At 38.6% G+C, this 20,183-nt stretch overlaps 2 protein-coding genes and 2 non-coding genes across 4 annotated transcripts; 3 read left to right on the forward strand and 1 right to left on the reverse strand.

The window, feature by feature from the left end:
• Positions 1-2,993: 2,993 nt before the first annotated feature.
• LOC117338902 (epsin-2-like) lies at positions 2,994-5,326 on the reverse strand. The gene is made up of 2 exons (XM_033900266.1): positions 5,309-5,326; positions 2,994-4,790 (listed from the first exon to the last, which is right to left on the reverse strand). The coding sequence occupies exons 1-2, from the start codon at positions 5,324-5,326 to the stop codon at positions 2,994-2,996; spliced, it is 1,815 nt and encodes a 604-aa protein (XP_033756157.1).
• A 2,528-nt stretch (positions 5,327-7,854) lies between these two features.
• Trnaa-agc lies at positions 7,855-7,926 on the forward strand. The gene has a single exon. It is a non-coding gene; the product is annotated as a tRNA-Ala (tRNA).
• Positions 7,927-8,072: 146 nt separating this feature from the next.
• Positions 8,073-8,144, forward strand: Trnat-agu. Its single transcript has one exon. It is a non-coding gene; the product is annotated as a tRNA-Thr (tRNA).
• Positions 8,145-14,717: 6,573 nt separating this feature from the next.
• LOC117339346 (galactoside 2-alpha-L-fucosyltransferase 3-like) lies at positions 14,718-19,626 on the forward strand. Its single transcript, XM_033900887.1, has 3 exons — positions 14,718-14,847; positions 15,146-15,225; positions 18,626-19,626. Coding segments are annotated over exons 1-3 (1,032 nt in total). The 5' UTR covers positions 14,718-14,845; the 3' UTR covers positions 19,576-19,626.
• The last annotated feature ends 557 nt before the right edge of the window (positions 19,627-20,183 follow it).

The raw sequence follows: 20,183 nt of genomic DNA on the forward strand, positions 1-20,183 counted from the left end.
TGGAACTCTATTAAGAAAGATAACTCGAATAGATCGCTAGCACTTTTTGATATCGGCAGAGCTATTAAGTAAGGTGGTTTTCTTATCAGAATTTAACGTACTACTGTAACATTATCAAGAACAAATAAATCGTTTCACAGATTTTGAAAATTTAAGGTAGACCTAATGGCTAGCACAAATGTCATAACGAGATATATCTAATTTAATGTCAACACATTTGTCCCTTATGGTAAACTGTGAATTGTTTTTGTTTATTTATCTTCCTAACTAACAACTTATAAATGCTAGTAACCCAAATCTGTGTCAATCTGACAGCTATTGTTCTGAATCCCAGAATTGCATTACAAGACTATTTCAAAATGTATTTTTACAAGGCTATTTCAAATTGTATTTTTACAAGGCTATTTCAAATTGTATTTTTACAAGGCTATTTCATATTATAATTTTAGGTGATATCTTTCAAGACTATTTCGGACTGTATAATATTTTATTTTCTCAAGATTGTTTCATATGATGTCTTTACAAAGTTTCTAAAGAATGTCTTTTTGTAAGATTTTCGTATTTTATTTCTCAATGATATTAATAAAACTACTTTAGATTCACGTGATAATCGGCAACATTAAAATACAAACCAATACGGTTATGTGCCGAATATACCGATAGTGAAATTAAACAAACGTAGGTGAGGTTATGATAAAATTGGTCCAGGGTTTCTAGAATGTCTCGGAAAAAAATTGAATTATATCGATACAATCGGAATACAGAAGACTACGGTCATGTAGCTGGGTGGAGTAGCGGTAAGTGGACCCTCCTTTTGCTGGGGCGGGGAAGTCTGTATGATTTGATATGAAAATGTACATCATCATCTGAACGATCCAGCAAGAAAGAAAAAAACATTATAATGTCACAGCACACCGGAGTTTGAGAGGGATGGGGCGGGGGGTCCTAATGTGGATACTCTCTGCAGAATTCGGGATTTGTTTTCCTGCGTTTGTTTTGGGACACGATGACGATGGCGACTAAGTAAGTCTGGTGCCTCAATTACGATATTTAAGATTTACTCCTTAATTATTTTATTCTTTCCCAACTCCGTCGTCTGTCCAACCTGGTTAAAATACAGGTCATCATTATACACGATACTGTGAAGATCATTACGTACTGTACATATGTGTTGGTCTGTATTATCACGGACGCCATCATGAGTGTTGCAAATCAAAAAATGAAAAGCTGTTGGCTAATTAGTATTTTTCGTGGCAGAAGAAATGCCGATACATCTCTTTTTGAAGCAGCTGAACGAACTAACGAGAAAATGAAGATGTAGTATACCGAACCGATATTTTCTCATATCTAGCAAATCGTGAATCGAAATAATGTTTTAATTCTTACGCAACACAGCGATAATCTTCATTGATAATCCAAATGTCGAAATGCCATCATCTTCATTGTGACACTCCACAGGGTGAAACAGCCATCATCTTCATTGTGACATCCCACGGGGTGAACCAGCCATCATATTCATTGTGACACTCTACAGGTTGAAACAGCCATCATCGTCATTGTGACACTCCACGGGGAACAGTGACATCCCACGGGGCGAAACAGCCATCATCTTCATTGTGACGACAAGTCCTTTCGTTCGTTTCGAGTTGTTTTAAGCCACGTGCAGAATTAGAGATAATGGATGATTTCTCCGATAAAATGATCAGTCGAGTATATCAATCCTATTCGTATCTTTATTTTTTTTTAAATTTTATTTCTATATATATATATGGTAATGCCTCAGTGACTTGAACCATGCTAACGCAAGGCCAGTTTTCAATACTATCGGCCAATCTCCTATATATGTTGTAAACTTTGTGAACACATTTTCTGTCGTGACTAATCTCCACTCCAATGACCTTATCTATACTCTCCAACATGGATTCCGATCAACATGTTATTGGAAAATCACATCATCGGTAACCTACGGTCCTGATGGTCTCTGTCCATGAACGTCAGGATCGTGGGTTAACGGCGATAGTAAACCTACCTCATCCAGTAACCAGAGCGAACGTACTGTCGTTATTATCGTGGACTTCGGTAAGGCGTTTGATACTGTCTCTCATCCTCATATACAAAAATGTAATATACAATCTATACTTCTGTAATATCAGGCCAAACACTCTTCCCATACAGTCTCTGTCACCTCTAGTGACCTCTGGTGTCACACAGGGTACTGGCCTATGGCCTAGCCCCCATACTATTTCTAATCTATACCAATGTCCTGGTCGAATATATCAGATAGAGTACTCTCCGTGTATGCGCCGATGGTAGCACCGTATACAGAAACATAACTTCTGATACAGGAGAAACTACAGTCTGGTCTATATGTAGCAGGAGCCTGGGAAAGAGAGTACTGCTGCCCCCATTGCATGGTCGTTAGAGGCGACTAAGTTTGGGATCTTATATGTTCTCCTTTTTTCCAGCAACATTATTCTTCCGAATGTCTACACTGATAATGCCTCACGTTTGGCCTTTATTTGAGGGTTCGTTTAAGTTTCTGTCCCCTGGCCGCGACATACCGGCGTCTATAAAATTGGTAGTTGACTTGCTACTCCTTCTTATTGCTCAGCATATTTGGAGTGGAACGACTGGTTCGCTGGGCGGGGTGCTGAGTGTCTGGTTTAGTGAGGTAGCGCAGTCGGCATCAGTTCCGTGATATCAAAGGTGACAAACACAAACATACCGCCAGCCTCCCAAAACACATATCATGCCACACATGGCGAGATAGGATGTTGATAGGACATTAAACAATACTAAATAAAACCAACCAAATACCCATCAAAATACATTCTCGTCCACACCCTTTCTAGCTACATTACAAACCACAAATTCTGCAAAATAGTCTCCATCCATTCAAATCACAGATGGTACAGCCATATAAACTATTACATTCAAGACAAATCCATCCTTAGGATTCCTAGGGCGAAATCCTAAATTAAAATCTCGGTATATCAAGGACGATGCCTAAAATACCCAAGTTCGCCCTCAGTATAGTCTGATTCAGTCTGGCGCTCCTTAGTATAGTCTGATTCAGTCTGGCGCTCCTTAGTATAGTCTGATTCAGTCTGGCGCCTCTTAGTATAGTCTGGTTCAGTCTGGCGCCCCTTAGTATAGTCTGGTTCAGTCTGGCGCCCCTTAGTATAGTCTGGTTCAGTCTGGCGCCCCTTAGTATAGTCTGATTCAGTCTGGCGCCCCTTAGTATAGTATGGTTCAGTCTGGCGCCCCTTAGTATAGTGTGGTTCAGTCTGGCGCCCCTTAGTATAGTGTGGTTCAGTCTGGCGCCCCTCAGTATAATGTGGTTCAGTCTGGCGCCCCTTAGTATAGTCTGGTTCAGTCTGGCGCCCCTTAGTATAGTCTGATTCAGTCTGGCGCTCCTTAGTATATTCTGATTCAGTCTGGCGCCCCTTAGTATAGTCTGATTCAGTCTGGCGCTCCTTAGTATAGTCTGGTTCAGTCTGGCGCCCATTAGTATAGTCTGGTTCAGTCTGGCGCCCATTAGTATAGTCTGGTTCAGTCTGGCGCCCCTTAGTATAGTCTGATTCAGTCTGGCGCCCCTTAGTATAGTGTGGTTCAGTCTGGAGCCCCTTAGTAGGCCAAAAGTCTGATTCAGTCTGGCGCTCCTTAGTATAGTGTGGTTCAGTCTGGCGATCCTTAGTATAGTCTGGTTCAGTCTGGCGCCCCTTAGTATAGTGTGGTTCAGTCTGGCGCCCCTTAGTATAGTGTGGTTCAGTCTGGAGCCCCTTAGTAGGCCAAAAGTCTGATTCAGTCTGGCGCTCCTTAGTATAGTGTGGTTCAGTCTGGCGATCCTTAGTATAGTCTGATTCAGTCTGGCGCCCCTTAGTATAGTCTGATTCAGTCTGGCGCTCCTTAGTATAGTCTGGTTCAGTCTGGCGCCCATTAGTATAGTCTGGTTCAGTCTGGCGCCCATTAGTATAGTCTGGTTCAGTCTGGCGCCCCTTAGTATAGTCTGATTCAGTCTGGCGCCCCTTAGTATAGTGTGGTTCAGTCTGGAGCCCCTTAGTAGGCCAAAAGTCTGATTCAGTCTGGCGCTCCTTAGTATAGTCTGGTTCAGTCTGGCGCCCCTTAGTATATTGTGGTTCAGTCTGACGCCCCTTAGTATATTGTAGTTCAGTCTGGCGCTCCTTAGTATAGTCTGATTCAGTCTGGCGCTCCTTAGTATAGTCTGGTTCAGTCTGGCGCCCATTAGTATAGTCTGGTTCAGTCTGGCGCCCATTAGTATAGTCTGGTTCAGTCTGGCGCCCCTTAGTATAGTCTGATTCAGTCTGGCGCCCCTTAGTATAGTGTGGTTCAGTCTGGAGCCCCTTAGTAGGCCAAAAGTCTGATTCAGTCTGGCGCTCCTTAGTATAGTCTGGTTCAGTCTGGCGCCCCTTAGTATATTGTGGTTCAGTCTGACGCCCCTTAGTATATTGTAGTTCAGTCTGGCGCTCCTTAGTATAGTCTGGTTCAGTCTGGCGCTCCTTAGTATAGTCTGGTTCAGTCTGGCGCCCATTAGTATAGTCTGGTTCAGTCTGGCGCCCCTTAGTATAGTCTGATTCAGTCTGGCGCCCCTTAGTATAGTCTGATTCAGTCTGGCGCCCCTTAGTATAGTCTGGTTCAGTCTGGCACCCCTTAGTATAGTCTGATTCAGTCTGGCGCTCCTTAGTATAGTGTGGTTCAGTCTGGCGCTCCTTAGTATAGTCTGGTTCAGTCTGGCGCCCCTTAGTATAGTGTGGTTCAGTCTGGCGCCCCTTAGTATAGTGTGGTTCAGTCTGACGCCGCTTAGTATAGTGTGGTTCAGTCTGGTGCCCCTTAGTATAGTGTGGTTCAGTCTGGCGCCCCTTAGTATAGTCTTATTCAGTCTGGCGCCCCTTAGTATAGTCTGGTTCAGTCTGGAGCCCCTTAGTATAGTCTGGTTCAGTCTGGCGCTCCTTAGTATAGTGTGGTTCAGTCTGGCGCCCCTTAGTATAGTCTTATTCAGTCTGGCGCCCCTTAGTATAGTCTGGTTCAGTCTGGAGCCCCTTAGTATAGTCTGATTCAGTCTGACGCCCCTTAGTATAGTCTGGTTCAGTCTGGCGCCCCTTAGTATAGTGTGATTCAGTCGGGCGCTCCTTAGTATAGTCTGATTCAGTCTGGCGCTCCATCATTACCTTCCAAAGCAACTATAGTTAGAAAATGTAACAACTATCTTAACACCAGCTCCGTTTCGGACATGATAGACGCTTTTAAATAGCCTCAATTACATATCATATTCTACCCTGTAGCTTACAATCACATCGCTCTCCATCCATGAAATCTAATCTCGGTTGACCCCATTACTTGATCAAGCCATCATAATCCATATTCCTTTAAATACATCCAGGGGTTGAAGTACATGACCTCTCTATCAGAACTACAATGTCTCTCACAATGGAGCCTGGCTGCCCAGTTCTTCGGCCCGACTCTGTCGACTCGTTCACATCAGCTATCACAGTTTTACTTGTTATCACACATATAAAAACAATGTTTGTTCCAGCCGTGAACAACCGCCTGGTGATTAACCGTCACCTGGTGTTGGTATACTGGGACTCCAGTCATGGTCAAACGTGACCTTCAGACCAACCTCCCTGCCAGGATGTGTTGTTTTTGTATTGTTTTACAGACAGACCATTGTCAGTTGAAGACATTAAGTATTGAAGGGATCTTTCTCTTTCATAGAAAGGTTTCCCTTGGTTTCTAGTTGTGCATTGTGAATTTTGGAAATCAAAAAAAGCATTGCCAACAGTCGACCATCTCGGATTTTGACAAATAAAGTTTGTTATCACTATTTCTCAGAGAGTTCTGAAGGGATCTTTCTCAAATCGCATATGTAAGTTCCACTTGGTTCCTTATTGTGCATATTACATTTTGGGACCGATCGGATAACAACATGGCCGACAGGCGGCCATCTTTGATTTTGATAATTGAAGTTTGTTCCTGCTAGTTTTCAAATTTGTAGGTTCCCTTTGATCCCTAGTTATGTACATCCCTGTATAGGACCAACCTGAAAACAACATGGCCAACAGGCAATCATCTTGAATTTTGACAATTAAAGATTGTTATCGCTATTTCTCAGAGCGTACTGAAGGAATCTTTCTCAAATTTCATATGTATGTTCCCCTTTATCTCTAGTTGTGCATATAGCATTTTGGGACGATCGGAAAACAACATGGCCGACAGGCGGCCATCTTTGATTTTGATTGAAGCTTGTTGCTGCTAGTTTGCAAATTTGTAGGTTCCCTTTGATCCCTAGTTATGCATATTCCTGTATAGGACCAACCTGACAACAAAATGGCCAACAGGCAATCATATTGAAGCTTGACAATTGAAACTGCATTGTTAATGTTATAACAATTTCTTAAAGTACTAAATGGCCATTATGAATCTTTCTCAAATTTGAGGTTCCCCTTGGTCTCCAGTTGTGCATGCAAGTCTGATTGAAAATCAAATGGATGACAAAGAGTATGGCCATCTTGGATTTGACAATTGCAGGTTGCTCCTGCTATATAGTGTTATATAAAGTTATCAAATGTTTTGAAAGAAATGTGAAAGAAGCGAAAAAAAGAGAAAAGAGCAGTCTTTCATTTGACCGATATGGATCATTCCATGGTGGGCGCCAAGATCTCTCTGGGATCTCTTGCTATTTCTAAAATTCTTTTTCTCGTCCTGGTACCGGTATCATGAAAGAAGGGGTCCCTCAAGGCCCTTCAGTATACTTAGTGTATGTTAATGACAAATCTGACAATGACAATGACAATTGTTTATTCTCGTAAACAGTACAGTGCAGAGAATATGAGTATTAACAAATGGAAAACAATAATGCAAGGTAAAACAGGATGAAAATCAGTATTGTGAATTATTATCTCATTTATATCAATATTCAATAACGTAATTTAAGAATTTCACAGAAGATTCGTCTCTTTTACGCATCTTCTTGTAAAGAAATAACAATTGCGAAAAAAAAAGTTATATAAACTTTAAAACTATTAATCACGTTTGTTGGCCCGGATGGGTCTTAATGTGAGAGTAAACCGGATAAACCCCACGTGGTCGGGCAGGCGAACCAAGACCTTTCCACGTCAGATCAGGGAATCGAACCCCGGCCGCCAAGGTCAGAGGCAAAGTATGTTACCACTGTGCCACATGACCACCCAAAATGTCTTTATTAATGCGGTGCTGTAAATAAGCAGGGGCTGTTTTTGATATTTTTATAGCGGACGGGTTCATGGTCGAGGGAGGAGACAACCTGCCTTGTTTTATTTCATTTTAAAAGGACTAAGTCTTTAATATCGAAACGAAATGGAGTTACCTCCCGTTGAACGGTTTTGCGGGGTAGCATAACTAGCTACTTCCCAATTTTATAACATTTTATGTTATGTTTTTGTTGCCCGTCTTGCCTGTAAAAATATAGTAAGATCTAAATTTCTTTTTACCTATCCATTTTAATTGATCTAAATAGCAGAGCCAAATGATAATAAAAATCACTACTGTTGATAAATGCACTACACACACCTCCAATATGTATAATCATCATTATTGGTGGCAGTGGTCAAAGAAGAAAGAAGAAAAAGAAGGCAATTAAACTTGATCAATGTAAGATCATACTACATACTAACGTCGAACCTGGTTATCTCGAATTAAATAGGTTCATGAAAAAGCTTCGAGATATCCAGAGTATTCGATGTAACCAAGAATGTTTCATATAGGTTTGTTGCTGTATAAACTGAATTTTACTTCGAACTTAGCAGGGCCTTCGACATATCTGTGTAGCGGGACTGGACTGGGTCGATCATCGGTGACCAGGTAGCTCAATTGGTAGAGCATCCGGCTAGCGTCCGGAGGTCCCGGGTTCGAACCCCGGTCGGGCCGCTACATTTTCCCCTCTCCTGTTACAAAATTGGCGCCCAACTAAAATACCCACGGTTGTGGTATAAGGGTCTCGTTTGTCTTTGAGGGCGAAGACTTGAAAAAAGGAGGGAGGTGTATAGCGGGACTGGACTGGGTCGATCATCGGTGACCAGGTAGCTCAATTGGTAGAGCATCCGGCTAGTGTTCGGAGGTCCCGGGTTCGAACCCCGGTCTGGCCACTACCTTTTCTCCTCTCCTGTTACATTTCGAGATAATGCAGTTTGACTGTATATGGACCTCGGAGCACCCTCGACTAAAACACTCCGCTTTTCAACAGTCCGGTGATATGTGACTAGTGACTCAATGAAGTTGACCAGAAACAGTTAATTTATAATACGTTTTGGATCCAAAACAGGGATTGACGTTTTTGTTAAAATCTAAGAAAACTTACCCGTTTGTTTCCGTCCCTTATGTTGTGGTTGACATGGCTTGCTAAATTTACTTGTGACGTCATAAGAGGACATGTGGAATTGTCCCTTATATATGACGTCATAATAAACAGGATCAAGCTAAAAGTGACCGTCAAAAGTTACCCGTAGCAGCTCAAGAAGTTACCTATATAGCCGTCCACTAATCACGTTACTTGTAGTCGTCCATTGAAATACCTGAAGAAGTCAAATAAGTAACATGTAGTCGTCCAATAAGGTACATGTAGTCGTCCAATAAGTTACATGTAGTCGTCCAAGAAGGTACATGTAGTCGTCCAATAAGCTTCCCATAGTCGTCCAATAAGCTATCCGTAGTCGTCCAATAAGCTACCCGAAAAAGTCGTCCAATAAGCTACCCGTAGTCGTCCAATAAGGTATATGTAGTCGTCCAATAAGCTTCCCGTAGTCGTCCAATAAGATATCCGTAGTCGTCCAATAAGCTATCCGTAGTCTTCCAATAAGCTACCCGTAGTCTTCCAATAAGCTACCCGTAGTCGTCCAATAAGGTACATGTAGTCGTCCAATAAGCTTCCCGTAGTCGTCCAATAAGCTACCCGTAGTCGTCCAATAAGCTTCCCGTAGTCGTCCAATAAGCTACCCGTAGTCGTCCAATAAGCTACCCGTAATCGTTCAATAAGCTACCTGTAGTCTTCCAATAAGCTACCCGTAGTCGTCCAATAATCTACCCGTAGTCGTCCAATAAGGTACATGTAGTCGTCCAATAAGCTACCCGTAGTCGTCCAATAAGCTATCCGTAGTCGTCCAATAAGCCATCCGTAGTCGTCCAATAAGCTATCCGTAGTCGTCCAATAAGCTACCCGTAGTCGTCCAATAAGTTACCGTATTCGTCAAATAAGTTACCTCTAGCCGCCCAATAAGCTACCCGTAGTCGTCCAATAAGTTATCCGTATCCGTTAAATAAGTTACCTCCAGCCGTCAAATATGTTAGTTTAAACAATATTTTATTCAATATTTACATGTCATATATATGATACATAATAATAAAAGGATTCAGAAAAAAAGTATGAAAATACTTATTTAAATCTGTCTCCTTAAATAATAGATTGGCGGGTGACAACACTGTATAGCCATTTATTAGTCAAATAGTATAACTTAAAAACAAAACTATTGATGAGAGAGAGAGAGAGAGAGAGAGAGAGAGAGAGAGAGAGAGAGAGAGAGAGAGAGAGGAGAGAGAGAGAGAGAGGTGGGAGAGAGGGGAGAGAGAGATGTAATGGGACCTAGTGATACTATAGGTGCTACATAAGCATAATGACATAATAAAACATAGTGATATAATGTAAATATACAGCACTAGTGACCTCTTGGGACTCGTAAAATGGCACTACTAATTTAAAAAACGTTTGGTTTTTAAAATATAAAGTTGGATGCAATGGAAAATATTTTCATTCTCTGTAATCGATAGATTTGGATTTCCGTATAGAAGCATATCAAAAGTGTAGTCTATTGGTAGATCTACAAAACATTCGTTTCTTACAATGGTATAGTTTGGACAAGACAATAGAAAGTGTTCAGTGGTTTCATACGCTTGTCTACATGAACATACAGGGCTGTCGATAAGATTACGACTAAATAGATGGGCATTTAGAGAGCTGCAATTCATCCTCAATCTAGCATGATGAACCTGATCAGAACGTTTCCCATAACTATAGTAAGGAGGGACTGTCGGTGAGTGTCTGTGTAGGTATTTTTTCAGGTTACTAAGGGAGGGGCTATTTTTAATATCTGGGGGTAGTGAGTTCCACAGGTCAATAGAAGAAGGGAGAAAAGAGTTTGTATAGAAGTTCGTTTTACAGAATACATTATTTAAGTTATCAGCGTCGCGTGTGTTATATTGATGAACGTCCATTCTGCGTTGAGGGAGTAAATTAGAAAGGTATGGGGGAGTGAGGTCAAAAATCATTTTGTGTACCTGAACAATTTTCTTCACTTTACGGCGATATTGTAGAGTGTCCCACCCAGTTTCTTCATATAATTTAGCATGGCTTGTAAGTTTGGTCCCACCCGTTATAATTCTTGCAGCTTCCAGTTGAATATTTTCTAGAGATTGACACTATTGAATAGTAAGATTATCCCAGACGATATCCCCATATTCTAGTATGGGCCTGATAAAGGAGAAGTATAAGGTTTGAAGTGAATTCCTATCTATTTTAAATCTGAAACGTCTCAATATGGCTAGTTTATTTGATGCTTTTTTAATCATATAATTTATATGTTCAGACCAAGTACCGTCATGGGAGAGGAATAGCCCTATATGTTTATGATGTTTGACCTCACTTACAGGAACGTTATTCATGAATAATGTAGGGTGACGGGGTTTATTAATTTTCCTGCTCACTAAAAGAGATTCTGTTTTTTCTGGGTTAAACTTAACCAACCACTGTTCAGACCATTCATGTATTTTCCTTAAACAGTCATTTAACATATCAGCACAGTGAGTGGGAGTATCTACTATAGCATAAAGAGAAGTGTCGTCTGCAAAAATTTTTATTTTGGTGTTGATGCCTTCAACAATATCATTAATAAAAATCAAAAACAATAGAGGGCCTAATATTGACCCCTGGGGAACCCCAGCACTAATTTCCATCCATTCGGAAGTCTTACTATTAACAACAACTCTTTGCTTCCTATTATTTAAATAACTTTGAAACCATGATAAAAATCTTCCACCGATGCCTATTTTGCGTAATTTGGAAAGTAAACCCGTATGCCAAACTCGATCGAATGCCTTACTAATATCACAAAAGATCATTCGAATTTCTTTACCTTTGTCTAGTGCTGAATAAATGTCATTAGTAATTGCAATTAACTGATTTACTGTAGAGTCGCCAGCTCTGAATCCAGACTGAGACGGTGATAATATAGAATTTTCAGTAATAAACTTATAAAGGTACTTAAAAACACATCTCTCCATTACTTAACCTACTATTGAAATTAAAGATATTGGTCGATAGTTTTTGAGAAGAGAAGGATCGTCTTTTTTAAACACAGGGGTAACATTTGCTAATTTCCATGTACTAGGAAAAGATGAAGTGGCTAAAGAATAATGAAAGATTATTTGAAGGGGATAACACAAAATTGCTGCCGCTTCCTTAAGTAGTCTTGGATTTACAAGATCAGGTCCCACTGCCTTGGAACAGTCCAGATTAGATAAGACGGAATAAATGTCATTTGTTTCAATATGGATATGAGTAAGCAAAGGTTCATTGTTGTAAGTGGGTGGAAGTTCTGCGTTAGTATCATCGACAGTGGAGTTAAGACAGAAAAAATCATTAAATGCATTGGCTATGTCAGAGTCATTGGTAAGAGTAGACGTGTTAGTATGAATGGGTGGTATATTACTCTTTTTATTAGAGTTTAACATCAGTTTACCTACCGTTTTCCACCAAGATTTCCCATGTGTTTGATTACCAAGTATTCCGCAAAGTTTACGAATGTAGATAATTTTCGCACTACGTATTAAACTTACACATTTGTTCCTGACTCTTTTATACTTACTCCAATCCTCCGCAGTTCCTGATCTCTTGGCTAATCTGAATAATCTTTTTCTTTTCCGACATAATTTACGAATTTCACTGGACATCCATGGGGGTTCTCTGGTGCGTATTGTTACTAATTTGTTATCTGAAGCGGTCCCTTAAGTTAACTGTAGCTGTCCAATAATTAGATATAAGTTACCTGTATTCGTCCAATGAGTTACCTCTAACGTCCAATAAGTTACCCGTATTCGTCCAATAAGTTTCCCGTATTCGTCCAATAAGTTATCCGTAGCCGTCTAATAATTTTCATGTAACTGTCCAATAAGTGACTCGTATTCGTGAAATAAGTTACCTCTAGCCGTCAAATTAGTTACCCGGCAGCCATCCTAAAAGATAAATGTATCCTTACAATAGGCTACCTGTAACTGTCCATTAAGTTACCATAGTCGTCCAATAAGCTACCTGTAACTGTCCATTAGGTTACCATAGTCGTCCAATAAGCTACCTGTAACTGTCCATTAAGTTACCATAGTCGTCCAATAAGCTACCTGTAACTGTCCATTAAGTTACCATAGTCGTCCAATAAGCTACCTGTAGCTGTCCATTAAGTTACCATAGTCGTCCAATAAGCTACCTGTAACTGTCCATTAAGTTACCATAGTCGTCCAATAAGCTACCTGTAACTGTCCATTAAGTTACCATAGTCGTCCAATAAGCTATCTGTAACTGTCCATTAAGATACCATAGTCGTCTATTAAGTTACATATAGCTGTCCAATAAGTTATCCGTAGTCGTAAAAAAGTTATCTTTCCAATAAGTAATCCGTAGTCGTCCAGTAATTTGCTTTTACCTTCTTACAAATCAGCCGTATTCGTTAAATAAAGGGGCCGCGGTGGCCGAGTGGTTCAGGTGTCCCGACACTTTATCACTAGCCCTCCACCTCTGGGTTGCGAGTTCGAAACCTACGTGAGGCAGTTGCCATGTACTGACCGTAGGCCGATGGTTTTTCTCCGGGTACTCCGGCTTTCCTCCACATCCAAACCTTGCACGTCCTTAAATGACCCTGGCTGTTAATAGGACGTTAAACAAAATAAACCAAACAATCGTTCAATAAGTTACCTGTACCTGTCCAAAAAGTTATCGCATTCGTTCAATAATTTACTTTTACCTTCTAATAAATCAGCCGTATTCGTCCAATAAGTTACCTGTAGCTGTCCAATAAGTTACTTTTGCTGTTCAATAAGTTATCTGAAGCCGTCCAATAAACTCACCGTCCGTAGTCGTCTAATAAGTTCCCTGTAGTTGACTGGCTGTTCAATAAGTTCCCTGTAGTTGACTGGCTGTTCAATAAGTTACCTGTAGTTGAGTGGCTGTTCAATAAGTTACCTGCAGTCGACAGGCATTTCAATAAGTTACCTGCAGTTGACTGGCTGTTCAATAAGTTACCTTTAGTCGACTGGCTGTTCAATAAGTTACCTGTAGTCGACTGGCTGTTCAATAAATTACCTTTAGTCGACTGGCTGTTCAATAAGTTACCTGCAGTTGACTGGCTGTTTAATAAGTTACCTGCAGTTGACTGGCTGTTCAAAAAGTTACCTGCAGTTGACTGGCTGTTCAATAAGTTACCTTCAGTTGACTGGCTGTTCAATAAGTTACCTGTAGTTGACTGGCTGTTCAATAAGTTACCTGCAGTTGACTGGCTGTTCAATAAGTTACCTGTAGTTGACTGGCTGTTCAATAAGTTACCTGTAGTTGACTGGCTGTTCAATAAGTTCCCTGTAGTTGACTGGCTGTTCAATAAGTTACCTGTAGTTGACTGGCTGTTCAATAAGTTACCTGCAGCCGTCCTAAAAGATAAATGTATCCTTCCAATAAGTTACATGGATCTGTCCAATAAGTTACCCGTAGTCGTTCAATAAGTTACCCGTCCAATAAGTTACATGGATCTGTCCAATAAGTTACCCGTAGTGGTCCACTAAGTAACACGGAGCTGCCAATAAGTCATCTGTAGTCGTCCAATAAGTTGAATGCCATCATGTGAAGTAATGTTTATGTAATATATATGTGCATTATGGGAAAACTTACTAATCCTTTGTCATTTTACATGCCAATAAAGCATGCAAACACGAAACATGTCATCCTTTAACCATGAACCCTTAAGTGTAGGACCAATATTACATACAAAATAAATAGGGCACGAAAATATTTCTTCTATTTATCCACATTGAATATAAAAGATAAAATTAGAAGCTCGGACTTTTTGAGCGGGGTAATAGTATACAATGTCTTCCAGATTATATCATCTGTTTTCTCTTTACTGTTAATGAAACAAAATTTCACTTAACCAAAACAATAAAAAAAATACATTGTGCAGACATGTAGAACTACATATTTAGAGTACACAGTACAAATTCGTTTAACCAAAGTAGATCTAAAACAATATTTTGAATTAAGTGGAATTACTTTTAAATCTGAAGGTGAATAAATTATTTATTTATTCAACCGATTTATCAACGACATAGAACTGCCATGTCTTCCGCATGACTGACTCTGAAAAGTGTCTTTCACTGAAAATCACATAAAATGATGATACGGTTAATTACTTCAGTGATCCATATCAACGGCAAAACCACTTAGTATATTAAATATACATGTATAAATGCACATAACATCTTTTGTTATGAGTTCCCTATCATTTACAGTCAATCTTAAGTCAAGGCACAGGGGCATGTCTAATCTTATATTAAAAAAGCTGCCAGAAATACCTATAGAAGAAAGACTTTAGGACCCTATTTCTGACTATTTTTTTTTTTATTAGACTAAACTTGCCCCTGTGGTCAAGGGGACGTAACTACGTCAGAATCGCACCCTGGTCACTCGAGAGTTCCACTCGACTGTGGTGAAGACAGTTGACGCGCTTCCTATTGGAGACAGGTCTACACACCCAAAGCGATGTAAGTATATTGTATCACATTATCAAAGTCACACATCAAAAAGTACTTTGACTACAGGATTAACAGGCCATAAATGTTTGACTCAGTAAATGCTTAAACACATGGAAGCCAACATTTCGACAACTCCAGCCTAACAAACATGGACGCAAAGGCCGGTCTGTGAGTACGTAGATCTACGAAGTCCATCATGGTATACGGCGCATTAAATCATTAAATTTCAATATGTATACACACAATCTAACAATAAATTACTAAATCACAATTTCGACCGTTATGAAAACTTTTATTTTGTTTGTAGGATGTTTTTAAAGCGTATTGGAGGAGTTCGCCTGACGAACCTGAGGTGTCCACCATTCAAAGCTATTGTCAACGGAAAGTGTCAGTATTTATAATGAGCTTGTATACAAGCTTTGAGAAATTCCTTTAGAAAAATAGTTATTTATTAGTCTTTTTCCTTACTTGGGGGGGAGCACCAGGAGCTGGGGGGGTGGTTGGTGTCTGGATCTGCTACTGCCCCAAGTCCCTTCCCCTACCCTCATCCCAACAGTCTCTGAGCATAATGTGAAAAACAGGGAAAACTCACTTTTTGACATCTTGCAATGGAACATCTAAGGCCATGAGTGTGTGATGAATACAGGTATTTATTTTAGAAATGAACAGTGGTTTAAATGTTGTTATAGTTGATATGGAAGCATGATATATGACAGGTAAATTTAGGGTCGCCATGGCACTTGCCAACCATGAATCTAGCTGCCATATCAACTATCACATTGATTAAAGCCACTGATCAATGCTTATATTTTTATTGTCTTACCATTTTCGTAAATTTTGAAAACTGAACCAACAAAAACATAACTGCCGTTTTTTAGCCGATCATCATCAGATGGTGGGCTATTCAAATCGCCCTGCGTCCGTGGTACTTTGTCCGTCCGTTCTTCCCTCCATTAACAATTCTTAAATGAAATACATGTAGATCTATTTATATAAAAAAAATAAGGTTGGCAAAAAAAAAATTTAGGGTGGAAAATGAAACAATGTTAAATTTGTCTATTTATTTAAACTGATTTATGTCTTCTTAAAACTAATTTACACACAAAATTTGACAATATATGATATCACTATTAGAATTTGATTTACCTAAATTTGGTTGTATGTTATGTATTTTTCTTTTAGTAGCTGTACAGAGATTCATGTGTATTGACCACAATTAAAGTTTTGATATGGCTAGATTATAATGAAGTCTCAGGTATCATACTTTAATACCTGTAGCAGTGTATGAAAGTATATATGAAAATTCCTTTATACAATATGTCTACAGAAAATTGAAATCCCATAGCCCGAGTCATTTTTCCATAGACGCATTTTGTAAACATATAGTTGAAAGTAGCATAACTGTCACGCAAACGCTTGCATCATTCAGTAATAACACGCTGTTATGGGTTAAAAAACCTCGATTGTAAGCTCTGATTTCATATGATCATTTGTCTGAAAATATTGGAATGTTGTTTACATGAATTGTAATGTATGTCAGGACTCAAACTTTTCATAGCCAATGGGGCCAACACTTTGAAATTTTACATAGACCGACCAGGTTTTCTATAGCCTCTGGCCATCGGACCACCTTTACTTTCAAACACTGCTGTAGTGAGATCTAATTTAGATATTAAATGAAGGTATAGAATGCTCAGGTAACATATTGAGGTACTTGTAGAGTTTGCGTTTCGACTATTCATGAAACATAACTACCCTGTATATAAATATAGTTAGTAGTGAGCTAGACTATGTGAAGTTGATTATTGAAATTTGTACAGTTTTGTTTGAGACATCCATGGGCTTCAGAAAAATATTGCCCTTAAAGCAATTGACCCTTGGTTCTTTATCTAAAAATGTTGAAATGCAGCATAATTTTCTTATCAGGGTAAGGCAGCCCCACAAAACCAATGAAATATTCCAGTGGTTTCGCCTGACTGACTCCATTTTCATTTGATGCTTCAATGTCATTGAAATTTAAATTTTGCTCTACATGACCAGTAAATGTGAACTTTAGGAAATAAAAGCCGACGCATAATGTCAGTAAATTTGTTTAATAAGATATCGACAGCCATAATATTTCTTTTTAAACTGAATAGCATCACTCTGAATTTGTGTTAAAGCCTTCCCGAAAGCCTATCAAAAAGCATAGAAATTAAAAACAAAAAGACCTTAAGGATCCCATACACATTGTATAGAAAAAAAAAACATATTGGATGTAAGAAAAAGACCCCATTAAGAAAATAACCTGTGAAAACCCTGGAATCACTTTGTATTATTTCTGTGAACCAAGAACATATTCAATATGAATATATTCTCATATTTAAACATGAAACTCTTGGTATTTGCTTCACAGTTAGTAGTATGTTCCTGCAGTTCATCTTAAATTTGATATACTTCTTGTTATACGCCCCCACCCTGACACACCCCAACCCTTGTAATAAAGTGCGGGCAGGGGTAATGGAAACAGGCTATCCATCCATTATTAGCCTTAAGATTTTGTTAAGTGCATTACTTCACCCTCGGTTGATTTTTATTCTCAGGTTGAAGAAATCTTGTAATAAACCTGATCAAAAGGCTATATATCATTTTAGACCTTATAAGCACATTTTGCACAAGTTACAAAAATTCAAAAAGGGTGCACTTCATAAAACCATATACAGAGAAAAAAATCTGTGTGAAATTTTTGTTTTCATTTATGTACTGAAAACTATTGTACGTCTTTGGTAAAACACTGCATGCGCAGATTATATTGGCATATCAGTGGGTATGGAACTCTTTTATGTTTCAATTAGCTCTCCCATCTTCTTTTATAGGGGCATGTGTGCTTATTAGGTTTAATATGGTAACTTTATCAAATAATTGGAGATGTGAGTTTTTCTTAGCGAATCTTTTTTTTTTTTTTTTTTTGTAGTAGATCTAATCTTTTTTCTTTTTTTTTTTTGGAAATTTTTTATTTTCTTCCATACATATGCATACATGTAGCAATACATAATATTGGTGTACATTTAATTGCAACAATTACACTTTTTCATACGCTTAATAAAAATTCGCTTATCAATACATGAAGTATACCTCAGATGCAGTTTCGTCCCAATACATTAAATCGTGCAATCGTATAAAATGAATGTGTTCATCACGATTTCATATTATCTCATTGTGTATTCTTAGCAAATCTTGATATCGCCTTGGAGACAGGATTTTTGTAGTTATGTTATAAATATAATGGTGTTATTACACTGATAACAGGTTAGTTATATTATAGTGTTATAACACTCATACCAGGGTAGTTATGTTATAAATATAATGGTGTTATTACACTGATAACAGGGTATATATGTTATAAATATGATAGTCTTATAACACTGATAACAGGGTAGTTATATGTTGGTGTTATACCACTGATAACAGGGTAGTTATATGTTGGTGTTATAACACTGATAACAGGGTAGTTATATGATAGTGTTATTACACTGATAACAGGTTAGTTATAACATTGTTTTATTACACTGATAACAGGTTATATGATAGTGTTATTACACTGATAACAGGTTAGTTATATGATAGTGTTATTACACTGATAACAGGTTAGTTATATGATAGTGTTATTACACTGATAACAGGTTAGTTATATGATTGTGTTATTACACTGATAACAGGTTATATGATAGTGTTATTACACTGATAACAGGTTATATGATAGTGTTATTACACTTATAGTAATTTTTTGTATGTGTTTCTATTTCAGGGTTTAAGCGATTTCTCCGTTTCCTGCTTTTCCTCGTATTCCTGTATACCCTCTTCATTGTTACACAATGTTGGAAACTCTACCTCTATGATATGATGGGTTGGGAACGAGAGAAATTTATTTGTGTAAAATTTCGAGGTCGTCTGGCAAATCATATGTTTGACTATGCTTTTCTCTATGCCTTTGCTAAGAAGAAAGGTTTGTCAATGATTGTTCCTCCGTCATACCTTACGAAGGTATTTGGGATCCAGCCAAAGACAGGAGATCAATATGGCTTTAGTCGATACATGTGTTGGTGTTTCTGGACAATAGATGACAAATGGAACTGTGCATATGATACATCATTTGAGGACTTGGAAAAAAATAAAGATCTGTCGTTTCGAGGTTTCTTCCAGTCTTGGAAATATTGGAAAGATTATGATGCAGACTTGCGTAAGATTTTTGTTTTTCAAGATGATGTAAAAGATAAAGCAGGGTCTTATATGCAGAAGATTTTGAGAGAAACTGGTAAGAAACCACAGAAGGGATCAATCTTGGTCGGAATCCATGTCAGACGTGGGGATCAAATTGAAAGAAGTGACGTTAAGTTTGGCAAACTTGTAGCTACGGAAGGCTATCTTAATAAATCCATGAACTATTTTCGACAGAGATACAAGGATATCCTGTTTGTTGTGATTTCTGACGATACACCATGGGTGACAACTACTTTAAGCAAATACAAGGATGTTTATATTGTGTCCGGCAACTCTGGAGAAGTAGACATGTGTCTGCTTACAATGACAAACCACACAATCATGTCTGTCGGAACATTTGGTTGGTTCATCGGGTGGATGACCAACGGAACAGTGATTTATTATAAGAATGTTGCGAGACCTGGATCTGGATACGAATGGGAGTTTGGACCTGGAATCCAAGACCACTTCCTACCTCATTGGATCGGGATGGACTGATCATGCATTGCTAATTATATAATGAAATGATTGAATGTTTTTATATCTTTACATAGACATCTTTTTTATTTTTTCTGGTGCTGAAGTATAAACATATATCAAAATGCCTTTGAATTTTCATTTAAAGCTCTCAGTAACTCAGATTTTCTTGTTTCTACCTCTTTCAGATATAAAGAAAAAGAACAGATTTATAAACTGCTTTTCTTTTGGTTTAAAAAACAAAGATAATTAAGGTCAGTGGAGGGCTGGAGGCTATATTCAATGTTATATAAATTGAACTGTACGTGTATTGTCTTTCAGAGTTAATATATATACATTCCTGTTTTACTTAGGGGAAAAGATCAATAAAATCCATCATGAAAGCTGTACAGCAAAATAACAAGCAGAGAGGATGTTATTGTTGTACCTAAGGGTGTTGTTCAAACTGTTAGTGTTAAGTAAGCCAAGTGATAGCTCAAACTGTGGGTTAGTGTTAACTCGAAGGATGGTCCAAACTGTGAATTAATGTTAAGCAAGATAATGGATGGTTCAAAATGTGAGTTGGCTAGAGTGTTACCCAGGGGATGTTTCCATCAGTGAACTAGCTATATAGCATTAGTACACAGGGG

The sequence above is a fragment of the Pecten maximus genome, chromosome 12, assembly GCF_902652985.1.
Source record: "Pecten maximus chromosome 12, xPecMax1.1, whole genome shotgun sequence".
NCBI lineage: Eukaryota > Metazoa > Mollusca > Bivalvia > Pectinida > Pectinidae > Pecten > Pecten maximus.